General features: G+C 36.4%; 1 protein-coding gene across 1 annotated transcript; it reads right to left on the reverse strand.

Moving 5' to 3' along the window:
* Positions 1 to 2,186: 2,186 nt before the first annotated feature.
* Positions 2,187 to 4,393, reverse strand: LOC132060826 (uncharacterized). The gene is made up of 2 exons (XM_059453735.1): positions 4,083 to 4,393; positions 2,187 to 3,073 (listed from the first exon to the last, which is right to left on the reverse strand). The coding sequence occupies exons 1-2, from the start codon at positions 4,264 to 4,266 to the stop codon at positions 2,931 to 2,933; spliced, it is 327 nt and encodes a 108-aa protein (XP_059309718.1). The 5' UTR covers positions 4,267 to 4,393; the 3' UTR covers positions 2,187 to 2,930.
* Between the last annotated feature and the right edge of the window lie 8,878 nt (positions 4,394 to 13,271).

The raw sequence follows: 13,271 nt of genomic DNA on the forward strand, positions 1-13,271 counted from the left end.
TATTAGAATGCAAGTATGCTATGCAATGGTTCAATGTAATTAGTAACAACAACGACATATTCTTAAAATAAATTGGGCAGAAACTGTATATCAAACGGGACAAAAGTTTCAGAATTGAAGACATTCTAGTTAGATCTTTAAAAATCCTTAAGTTATTTCAATAGCAAACGACAACCCCAAAAAGTAGCTACTTATAAATTCGTAGTCCAAGATCTCATAATATAGCAGCTTCCAACAACAAAAGAATAACAGTGTAGATAATTTTTAAAGCAGTAGCGAAATTGTGAAGCTGTTGTACACTGTATCGCCCATTTCGTCCGAAACCGGAAGCTCTAGTTGTGCACTCCAATTTACCATCTGTGACCATGAAAGAAACCAATTTAAGGATATGCAACAGAGGTAAATACCCAGTCAAGCAGTAAAAAGAAAAAAGAAACAGTCTAACAATCTGAGACCAATTTAAGGATATGCAACAGAGCTAACTCTCCTTTGCACATTACTGCTCTACTTTTGAGTACTGAATGAATTTTGTAACTGTCTAACAATCTGAGTCTATCAGGGCATAATTAATATAACCATCCATGCAAAAGAAAATCAATTCTGGGAAGCCATTCAAGCCAGAGAAACTTCATAGCCACATGAAATCCTGCAAAGGGATGAAAGCTCTAGCAAATGATGCTAATTCTATTACCACTGCTCCTGAGAAGACATCCAAAGATGCATGTGGATTCTCTCTCTGGAAACTATTTGACTCATTAATGCCACTTTTCATTTTTTTCAATTACAATTTTTTTTCAACTTCTTCTGGAATTAGATTATGGTTTTTCTTTAGAACTTGGACAAGCCTTCGATGTAAATTTGAGTAAGAAGGTCCATAGGCAAAAGCCTAAGCAATTCAAGAAAGAAAGAAAAAACATTAACTACATGAGAACATATCAGTGACCATATAAAAGTAGTTGCAGTGAATGTATTCTCAGACATACATATTAAAGGACCAGAAAATGAATGAAGATGCCAACCTTTGCTGTAATCAAACATGGAACTTTTGTTGATGTAACCTGCAGATCATATGGAGATTGTCATTAAAGTGGCTAGAGATTATTCAATTTTGCAGTTTGATGCACCAAAAATTGACAAACTGTGTAATCCAAATTTGTGATTATATGGGCACTATGCAACAAATTGACCATTACACACCATTTATTCAAACACTATAGTTTCAAACACACCATTAATCCTGGAATATAAAGAAGCCAAAAGCAAAAATCACTCTCTACCACACTAACTCGACCTGTCTTTCTTTCTGATCAAAACTCCCAACTCAGAGCCAAAGGGTGGAGTTCCATAATATTTTAACTTCTTTTTTCTAGAAAAAGGACAAGTTTGACACCTCTTAAAAGCTTTACTAATAGGATATCAACTTCTTATGCCATTAAAAATCTCAAAAAACTGTATGCATGAGTCCTTAGTGTGTCACCAAAGTATATTAGGACTACCCAAGGGAGTGGTAAATGACCATCTGTCTCGAGTGAGTGCCCGTGCCAATTCATGTTGGCACAAAAGCACCTTCGAATTGCAAGTGATTCAAATTTTCTAAATAGCGATAACGGTTCTTTTTCATGGGTATCATTCAGTAATCACTGCTTAATGTTTAACTCTTGCATGAGACTCACTCCATCGATTCGGTCCACGAGTCAAATATGATATCCACTCTTTGATACATCATCCAGCAGAGATGTTAAGGCTCCATTCCATATAACAGAGAAAAGGAACTAGATGTAATGTTATATTGTCCTAACATGGACACATTTTAACACTTGAAGTGAGGGGAGAAATGAAAAATGAAAATTCAGAGCCCTATACCTTCTCCATACTTGTCATTGAAGAATCCTGGTTTTCATGGATAACCTCGGGAGGAGAAGTCGTTACGCGCTTAGCAATTGGATCATCTAAAGATCATACATTCACTGGAATCAAAACTAGCTCAAAGTTATAATTGGAATCAAACAACTCGTTATATGACCAAGATGCAAAGTACCTGAGGCATCTTGCGATTACAAATTAAGAACGAGGGAATCTTTTGAGCTATCAGCCATATCTAAAAAGGATTTAAAATGTGTCAACAATTAAACTAAGTAAAAAAATATAAAAATAAAATACAAAAACTGAAAACATACCAAGTTCAAGTTTCATAAGATCACTAAAATCTTCTTCAACATTTACGGGATAAGGCTCATTTCGACACCAATCTTGAAGACAAATAACAGCTTGCACCAATTTCGGAGTCAAAGACCTCCTAAATGAATCAAGAATATGGCCCCCGGTGCTAAAGGCACATTCCAATGCCACACTAGAAATTGGAATTGCCAACACATCACGGGCCATCTCAGAAAGAATTTTATATCTAGGAGAATGAGCTTTCCACCATGACAAGATATCAAAATTGTCCTCATCATCATTCGGCTCTAGTTCTTCACTAAGATACTTTTCCAACTCCGACTTACCACCCAAACCCGTACCATCATGTTTTTTCCTCTTCATTTGGATCCTATTTCTCACTTTTGCTGATTTTGTGCTAGTGTTAGAACTTGATGAATCCGATGTCTGACCCGATGAATCAAAGAGAGAAGATGAGCGTCGAGATGCATTAGAGAATTTTGCTACATACTCTTCAAAGATAGATTTCATGTAAGTCACCACTTTATCTTTTATTTCAGTCCCCTTTTCATCTCCAAACATATCCTCAAGTGCGTCGCCAACATACTCAAGTTTGTTACAAGGATCTAAGATAGAGGTAATAAAAAGCACCTTATTCATTTTTTCAGGAGCACCCCAATACTTGACAAACTTTTCTATCATTTTTTCTCCCATTTTTTCCAAATAAGGATCATCGTCTTCCATACACTCTCTTAAATGATTGTGAAGCTCAACTATATCTTCAAAGTGACCATTAGAAGTGACGTAGAGTGAACTCGAAACCTTTCGATTAGATCATAAAACCTTTTAAGAAATATTACCATGTTTCTCACCTTTTGCCAATCATCACTTTCAAGTACACTCGCAACACTTCCATCTTCACAAACATGAGTAGTAAGATAAGTTGACAATCCACCATCTTCAAGATCAAACCTATCAAATGCACTCTCAAAATGTTGTGCGGCATCCAACATCAAGTAGGTCGAATTCAATGGTCGAAACATCTAAACATAATGACTTCTTATCGTCTATATTTTTTAGTTCACAACATTCCGCAAATTTTCTAACCCTTGCGGCAGATTGTCTAACATATTTCACCATTTGCCTAACATGTTTGATAGCTGGACCAACTTCTTTCATGCCATCTTGCACAATAAGATTTAAAATGTGAGCCATACATCTCACGTGAAGATGGTTACCACATTTCATGTTAGATCCCCAATTAACCATTTGTTTGTGTAACTCTTTCACCATGACATCATTAGAAGAAGCATTATCTACAGTTATAGTGATTATTTTCTCCAATTTCCAATCAAGCAAACACTTACTAATACAGCGAGCCATTTCGTCACCCTTATGACTAGTGACAACCTGAAAGTTTAAAATTCGTTTATGCAAGAGCCAATCACTATCAATAAAGTGCACTGTCAAACACATATAATTTATTCTCTGTATAGAAGTCCATGTGTCTGTGGTTAGACAAACTCTTGGGGATGTTTCTTTCAAATACTTTATAAACTTTTGTCTCTCTTCACCAAAAACTACATAACAATCCCTAGTCACTGTTCTACGGGAGGGAACTCGGAATAAAGGTTGGGTTTTTTTCATAAACTTCCTAAAACCTTCCTTTTCAACAAAACGAAAAGGAAGCTCATCAAGAATTAACATCTCAACTAAAGCACTTCGAGATACCTCTTGATCAAAAGTCCAAGTTGCCCCATCACCCATTTCACCTTCTAATGGAAAGTTTAAATTTGATTGTTTGTACTTGGAATTGGAAGTGTCAACCTTATTTGGATTTCCAGGACAAGTTTTCAAATGTTTATTCAGTCTAGTTGTTCCATTTCTAATTGGATCAGCTAAGAGAACTTTACCACCATACTTACACTTTGCTTTATTAATTCCATCTTCTATGAGCTTATCATAGTGCGGCCAAGCGGCAGATCTTGGTTCTATAGCTTTCCTCTTCACATTCACTGGATCTTGTTCAACTTCTGGTGTTGAATCAAGAGACTCAGTAACAGGTGCGCTTCCACTGACATTAGTTGTTCGACTTGCTTCATCTTCCATCTAAACATAGAAGAGATTACAAATGTTACAAGACATAAATTGCGAGGGATTAAGTATCATTTCTATCATACAATTCAACAAACAACAAAGGAGCACATATATAATCAATTAGTGGATTAAGTATTTTAAATCAACATGATTAGGAAGATAATACAAATTGCAACGACATAGTATCTAAATCAGACAAGAAAGGAAAGTAATAAGATTAAAATGAGTAATAAGATAATTTCTTATAACATACAATTTATATACTAATCAATTTTCCACTACTCAGTCCATCAAAGTTCAAAAAAGAATCTTGTATGGTTCAGTCTGTTTTATTCTGGTCCTTCCGTACTAAATAAAAGTTGGAAGTAAGTCAGAATTTTATTGGTACATCTTGTAGTCATACTACATATAGAGAGAGGTCAAGACAAGAAAAGAAGTCAAAAGCTAACAATGGAAACAACCAAACACCAATAATAGATAAATCAAACAGCTTGAAAATAGATAAATCAATGCTTAATAATTTATCTTCTAAACGAATTAAGGGTTGTCTAATGCAGAATCACAAGGTAGGTAGCAAAAAGATTAGATTTTTTCACATGGGAAACAACCAAACAACAAGAATAGACAAATCAAACAGCTAGAAAACATCAAGAAAAAGCACACAAAATCAATAGACGTACTGTAACATAAAAATTACAACAACAACATACTGGTGATATGAGACAAGAAATATGGGACAATGGCTGACCTTCCTTTATCTTCTCCACATATGCTTGGGGAGCTTCAGATAAATTAGAATACAACGAAATTGAAGAAAAAGAGACTTGGAGGTGATGGGGATTGCCGGATTAGGGATTTTTTTTTTGTGTGTAATGTGTTTGGAGCTTTTGTTTTAGGGATTTACACTGTGAGAGTGAAGTGGAACTGATGGGTATTGGACTATTGGTACCGTATTTACTCGGTTACTCCTTTAGGCTATTCACTATTGGGCTGGACTAGGAATTGTCTTTACAATAGGCCTTTACTCCTTTAGGATTTATTAGTATTATTTCGATATTCGGTATTTACCTAATTACCGAACGGTATAATTGTAAATACCGAATATCGAAACCGAAATAAAATTTTTATACAATCAGTCCCTAAAATCGAACCAAAAATTGAATTACCGAATACCGAAATAGCCTGTTCGGTTCGGTAATTCGGTTTTCGGTATTTTATGCCCAGCTCTACATACTTGTAGATCCTCCAACTGCTCAGCCATATGAACTGAAGCAGCTGCTACATCAGCTGCATTTTTATTCATTTTGATGGTATTTACAGGTAATTAGATGTGATATAGACCTTGACTTTGTCTCCCAATTCCCTTCACCAGACCATTGTGAAGGCCCTGCAACACACATAGATCAGGGAAGAAAGTAACAACACATTTTAAATCTCTAGTCAGTTTGGAGACAGATAGCAAGTTATGTTTGAATCCTGGAACACAAAGGACATTGTCTATAGTGTCACTATTGTTCAATTTGCATCTTCCAACACAAGCAATCTCTAAGGCATGTCCATCAGGTAGGTAAACTCTTCTGACATTACCCTTGGTAATTCACTACATACCATATGATTTGTTGCTCTAAAATCTATTATCCACTGTTTAAATGCTTCACTTTTAGTAGCTAAAAAGATTTGAGTCATACCTGTTCCATTTTTGTCATAATCCTGTGGAACTTCCTTGTCTATCGTTTTGAGAATTTGATCATATTGTTCTGGAGTAAACATCATTCCTGCTTCTTTCACTAGACCATGATGCTGTTGTGTGACTGGTTTCTCCAGTACTTGTGCCACCTCATTCTCCACCTGCTTGTGTTTGAAATTATCCTGAGCCATGTGTGCACCAACTTGTTGTTGATGATAAGATGTCTTCTTCTTTGCAGCCTGCATTGCCAAGAGTTTGCGACAAACATCTCTAGTATGACCTCTCCAGTGGCAGAAATCACAGTATAGATGACTATTTTTTCCTTTGTAATAGTTTCTCTCAGAGTTGTAATTATTTCTCTTAGAGTTGTAGTTGTTCTTCCCATTTGCTCCTCCTCTATTATTGCTATATAGGGCAACTCTATCTGTACTTGATTGGACAGTTCTATTCAAACCTCTCTGGCTTTCTTCAGGGATTATCATAGAATTAGCCTTGTTCAGGTTAGGAACTAGCACCATTAACATGATCTGACGTCTCTGATTTGAATAAGTTTCATTTAGTCCTATTAAGAACTGAAACATTCTCTACTTCTCAAAGTGTTCTACATAACTCTTAGACTCAGGACAAGGACAACTTGGACAAGGCATGAGTGAGTCAAATTCTACCCACATTTCTTTCAATCTAGTGAAATAAGTAGACACTGAATTTGTTCCCTGTGTCAAAGTTGCAATTTCCCTATGAAGGTGAAACATTCTAGAACAATTCTCGTTATCAAACCTCTCTTTTAGGTCTGACCACACTTTGCTAGTACCCGAGGCATATGCAACACAATTAATCAAATCTTTTGAAACTGAAACCATAATCCATGAAAGGACTATAGCATTTACCTTTTCCCAGAGTTTATGCAAAGATGAGTCAAATTTGTCCTTAGTATGTCTACCATCAACAAATCCCATTTTACTCTTTCCTACTAAAGCAATTCTCATCGACCTACTCCATAATGCATAGTTCTCAGTTCAAGTCAATTGAAACGAAATTAAGGTGCTATCTGGTGTGTCGCATGATTGCAGGTATAATGGATGATGAAGATCAATTGTTGTGCTTGAGCTAGTTCCATTTGTGACCTGAGCATCACTACTCTCTTCTCCATTCGCCATGGGAGTAGTTTGAAGAACTCTAAAATTGGAATATGAAACCCTAGAAATCAAAAATTGGAATTCTAGAAATCTGTATCAGTAAAATGCAATCTATGGTGAATTACTGCTCCGTCAGTGGCCCTACGAACTCTCCCGCTCTGATACCATGATAAAATTGCTATATCCAACCTCCATTAATGGTGATTAAGCTCTAAAGGAAGCAATTGTAAGTAGAGAGAGAGAGAGAGATGTGGATGAAGACTTGAATTTCATATATGAAAAATTGTGTTACAATCATATGAAGTGAGTCTTTTTATACTAATCTAACAACTGTCATTTAAATATCTAATCTCCTCAACTAACTTTGACATCTAACTGCCTAACTAACTCTGTCCACTTATTTACAGAATTGTCACTGCCAGCTAATTAACTAATTCGATGTTTAGTCCTTTAATTCTCAATAAATCTTTTGGTGGTAAGTGCTCCCATACGTTGCCATGATACTTTATGTACACACCATGCACCTATTTCACCCAAAGAATATCTTGCTTTTCTAAAACTTGCCACAACAGTTTTCCCACAGAAGCTGCATTCCATTTCCTGCACCCTTTGACATTCAGACCCCCATATTTCTTTGGCACACAGATCCTTTCCCATGCAACTAATGTTGTTTTCCTGTGCTCTTCACTACTTCCCCAGATATAATCCTTATATTTCCTATCCACTTCTTTAAGTATACTCTGGGGGAGTATGAATACAGCACCCCATAAATTATAAATTGAGAACAATACAACATTAACAACTTGCAATCTCCCTGCATTGGATAAATGCCTTGCTGAAGCACTAGTGATCCTATCTTCTCTACTAGTTGATGGCATTCCATTTTACTCCACTTTTTTTTTATGATAAAGGTAATCCAAGATATCTAATAGGAAATGTTCCTATAGAATACCATGTCAAAGCCAAAATTTCTTCTTGTTTCTCATCAGTAACTCCTGCTATGAAAATCTCTTGGATTTCTCCACATTTGCCGTTAATCCTGTAGTATTCCTAAAATGCTTCAATGCCTCTTACACCCTTTGGATTGACCTTATTTATCCTTTACAGAATATCATGAGATCATCAGCAAAAATTAAGTGTGTCAGCCTGAGCTCCTTGCACATAAGATGAAACTTGAAATCTGGGAGTTCACTCATTTTACTAAGTGTCCTTGTAAGATATTCCATAACCAACACAAATAATAGAGGGGAAATTGGATCCCCCTACCTAAGTCCCCTCTTACCAGCAAGAATCCATGCCCCTCCCCATTCACTTTGACTGAGAAGTTGGTGGAGGAAACACATACCATAACCATTTGAACAAAAGAACCTAGAAATCCATACCCCACTAGTGCTTCTTCCACAAATTCCTAACTAACCATGTCATAAGCCTTTCTAAGGGCAATTTTCATCATACACCTAGGATTAGTTTTCCTCTTGTAATGTCTAAGCAAATCATGGCATATTAATACATTGTGCACTAATGATCTGCCCTTCACAAAGCAGCTTATTTGTCAGATACTATGCTAGGCAGAACTTCTTTCAATCTAACACATATCATTTCAGAAATACACTTATGGAGAACATTACAACAAGAAATGGGTCTAAACTGGCTAGCCAATTGTGGAGCAGGAACCTTGGGTATCAGGGAAATTATAATTGCATTCAGTTATTTCAGGAGTTCTCCATTCCTTAGAAATTGTAGTACAGCTCAGTCACATCATCATCCATTATACTCTATGCTTCTTATAGAAATCACTACTATATCAATCAGGACCTGGGCTTTTGTTGCTATCTATATTAAACATGGCCTTATTGACATCACTCCTATTATATTCCTTCACCAACCCCAACTGTTGCTCAAAGGTTAGAGTATGACCATACCTGAGAAAGCTTGGAAAAACAATGATTCTCTGACACTTCTTGCCTATAAGTTCCTGATAGAAGTCCAAGAATACATTTGCTATTTGCTCAGGATCAGTTTGAACTGCCCTATGTTTGTCTTGGAGTTGGACAATGGCCTGCTGCAATTTCTTCTGCCTTACCACAGAGTAAAAATACTTTGTATTGTCTTCACCCAACTAAAGCCAAGTCACCTTACTCTTCTGTTGCAAAAACACCTTTGCCAGTTAAGATGATCTCCTAAATTTCTGGTTTTGCACCCTTTCTTGTTATTAGAGTGCCACATCTGTTGGATTAGCATGCAAAGCTTGTTGGATTGTATCCAACTTCTTCCTGTCCTCATCTGCTTCAGTTACAATATTCCTAAAGTACTGCTTATTTAGCTCCTTAAGACTTTTCTTTAGCAACTTTAGTTTCCTGACCACTTGAAACATGATACACCCTCTAAGTGACTGCTTCAACACTTCCTCTACTCCCTTCAGAAAATTTGGATGATTAGACAACACATTGCAGTACTCAAATAGTCTAGATCCCCACCTCCTTGTATAAACTTGTTCTATCCTTATAGGGCAATGATCACTTATACCCTCATTAAGGAAAGTAGCATTATAATCAGGCATCCTATCCAACCATTCATTGTTTACAAACACCTAGTCTATCTTGGAAAAAATTCTATCATTACCATGTTTGTCATTCCATGTGTATCTACACCCTTGAGGTGGCATTTCAGTCAGTCCACAATTTGTGACACAAGCTTGAAAGTCCACCACTTCTATTGCTGCAATAGGATTTCCCTCTAGTCTGTTATCCATGTTCAAAATGGAGCTAAAGTCCCCCATAATGAGCCAAGGATCAGTACATCCCAGACTTACTGCCTCTAAATAAGTCCATAACTCTCTCCTTTCCTCCTTAGTATTATGAGCATATACCACTGTCAGTGAGAAAGGAATCTGTCCTCCTCTATTTGTTACATGACAGGTCACAGCTTGAGCATTTCCGCTCATCTCCACCACCTGAAAATAATCTGGTCTCCAAGTTAACCATATTCTTCCATTATAATGATATTGCAGGTTTGTGATATACTCCCAACCCCCAAACATTTATTTGCTACTTCCTTTATTTTTTTCCACCTTTATTTTTGTCTCCACTAAACCAAATAATCCTACCTTTTCTTTATTGCAAAGGATTTTAACTTCTTTTTGCTTATTAGGACCATTGAGGCCCCTAGTGTTCCAACATAGAATTCTATCCATTTACATCAGGTGGGTTATGCTTGATCCTTAAACTCCTAGACTAACTACTTTGACCCTGACCATGTCCATTACCTGTACTCAGGACCTAAAAGGTGTTAGCTCCCTTCCCCTGTTAGACTTGCTATTTTTGCTTTTGTACTTGCTTATTTGGGCTGATTGGGCTTGACCCAAGCAACAACTGTACCTACACTGCTACCTTGTTGTATTTTCTTAGCAACTTGCTTCTGTTGCACCACTTGTTGCCCACTTGGTTGCTTGCTAGCATCTCTACCCTTACCAGTGTCCTTCCTTAGTCCCAGGATTTGGCACATTTTGTATTGGTGCCTCAACTTCCTTAACTTTCCCTTTCTCAATATCCTACTCTATCCCTCCTATTGGTTGTACCTAAGTATTTGGTTAAGGCTGCTTTTTCCCGTACTCATTTTCAGAGTGCCCATACTTCTTCTAAAACTGACACAAGGTTGGTCTCCAATCATACTGCACCCTCTGCTCTACTAAATTACCCCTCTCATTTTTAAACATCACCTTCTCAGGCAGGTTTGAATTTATGTCAACTTCTATCAGCAATCGAGTAAAGCTCAGCCCCTGTTTCTTCTCTGTATGTCTATCTACCATTAGAGGTTTCCCAATAAGGCTTCCAATCTTACTTAAACCTCTTTGGGCTCCATTACTTAAAGTCAAGTTCAGGAAGTTTCACCCAAATAGGCACTGGATAGAGCTCATCTCTTATGAATTCGATCAATGGTGACCGTTCTTTCACAATGAAGGGTTTATTATGACAATGATAAATTCCCCCTTGTATTGCTGCATCTTTCCCTTCTGCAGAGTCAAATTTCACTAACATAATGCCATTTTTTAACATTCTTTGTAGAGTCAAATTTCACTAACATAATGCCATTTTTTAACATTGCTACCTTGCTTATCCCACTGTTCGACCACAATCTGTGAATATATCCATTCATCACTGCAAAAAAGGGGGTGAGCCCCAAGTACATAGCATACAATTGAATGTTTCCAAAACTCAATTTCCGTTTCAATATCTTTCTCTTCAATTTCACACACCGGAACCTTATCGTGCATATCTGGAGCAACATAATCAAGCTTAAACCCTGCATTGGAGACTTTAGTGATGTCAAAATTATCCCAAATTGACAGTTTCCTTGACATTCTGGAGAGTTCTCTACTTCATCCGCCCATAAAACCCTAGCATTTGAGCTTTGCAATTCCGACCATTCCTCCTGCAATATGCTTGCATCAGTTCGAAGAGCAAATGCAAGAACCGTTTCCTTTGTTCCCGCCGACGTACTCACCACTGGTGTTTGTGTTTCAATCAATTGCTCAATTTGTTTCCCTTTCTCACCTGAGGTCACTTCTTCAACCACCTGTACTGGCTTAACACCTTTCGTTTCCTTTATCGCCTTCTTATTCACCTTTTTTTTACCCTACTTTACTGCTACATTACTTATCGCGAAGATGTCGAAGACCCTTCTGCTGTCTGTACTTTTTTCCTCTGTGCTGCACCACCTATCGCTGAACTTCCCATTGCCATTATCGCCTTCAGTGAGGGGATACGAGCTCTCTTTCCCATGGAAGGCGTACGTTAAGCTAACCTATGCCGAGAGAGACCCGTAACATGCACCACGTTTTTTTGAGGTTTATTTTTTAATTCTTAATCGCGTATTTATACATATTACTTTTTAGCAAGACTTCTTTACATATTTCAGATGTAAATTTAGTTGTTCAATTTTGCTTGTTCAGGTCGTTCATCATTAAACAATCAAGTCATTCGAATAGGTTGACTATCCGGTAATTTCATTTTGTACTTTTACTCTACAATTTTCTTGTTACTCATCATACTACAATTTTAGTATGATTTGTACCAATTGTATTAGTTATACGAGATACACGTGCAACACACATGTTCATACTAGTCTAATGTGTGTGTGTGTGTGTGTGAGAGAGAGAGAGAGAGAGAATTGATTGAAAAGAATGAGTGGAATTTTATAAAGATGCATACTTTTCTTTTGTGTGTTTTTTTTTTCTTCAAGTTATATTTTAAGTTAAATTTTCTGTTATATTGAAATTTGCTATAATTCTGAAAAGAGTTTTTGGATTTTGTTTAATTACTTCAAGCATGTTTCTTGAAGTTTCATTTTTTTTGTTAAATTTATACTCTTTTATTTAGCCTTGAAATTTACTTATAATGTAAAATAAGATTTCTTTGGGCTTCTGATGTTTATTCAAGTTTCAATTTTTATGAATTCTCAACTATTTGGTTTGTTTAGCCTCAAATTATGCTTCTTATCTAAAAGGGGTTTGCAGTTATTTGTTAATTTGTGTGTGGTTATGTCGTATGTTGTGTTGTTAAGCATTTTCCTGAATTTTATGCCATACATCACAGACGTATCTAAACATTTCTTTTTTGGACCAAAAAAAAAAAAAAATTAAACATTTCTTTTTATAATTTTAAAAACTTTGGACGAATTGATCATTATTTGTGGGCCAATTGGCTGAGTTAGCTATTCTGATTGATTAGGTGTGTAAAGATCTTTAGGGCGTAGTACATATAACTACAAATCAAATAATCAAAAAGAGGGAATAGTACAGGCCAATCATTCCGTACTTAAAATGTTAAATATCTTAGTAACATGAATAAGTTTATTTTCAATGAGTTAGTATAAATGAAAAAAGTAAACACAATTTTTTAATTGAAATTGTAATCACTTCGCAAAAGACACATCGTGTAAGTTATGAATTGCCGAAAAAAATGGGGAAAGATAAGGGAAGAAGAAGCAGAGTAAGTTGGAGAAATTAACTGATAACATTATTGATGATGGAATACAGTCGGTTCAGTGTGTTAAAAAACTACAAGCGGAGCTTGAGACGATTAATGAATAAGCGAGTGGCGAATTGTTGAAAGCAGTACAAAAGTATAATGGGATCTGCCTGTCAGTATATGAGAAGCGAAATGGTATTATTAACGGTCTTCCTGACTTCTAAT

The sequence above is a fragment of the Lycium ferocissimum genome, chromosome 6 (assembly GCF_029784015.1).
Source record: "Lycium ferocissimum isolate CSIRO_LF1 chromosome 6, AGI_CSIRO_Lferr_CH_V1, whole genome shotgun sequence".
Lineage (NCBI taxonomy): Eukaryota > Viridiplantae > Streptophyta > Magnoliopsida > Solanales > Solanaceae > Lycium > Lycium ferocissimum.

Excerpts from the sequence above, each read along its gene's own strand:
- LOC132060826 (XM_059453735.1), bottom strand. The coding sequence starts at position 4,266 with ATGGAAGATGAAGCAAGTCGAACAACTAATGTCAGTGGAAGCGCACCT. Across the intron at positions 3,074-4,082 it reads TGGAATTAATAAAGCAAAGT|ATGGAAGTGTTGCGAGTGTA; the intron begins GTAAGTATGGTG and ends ATGTTTGTGAAG.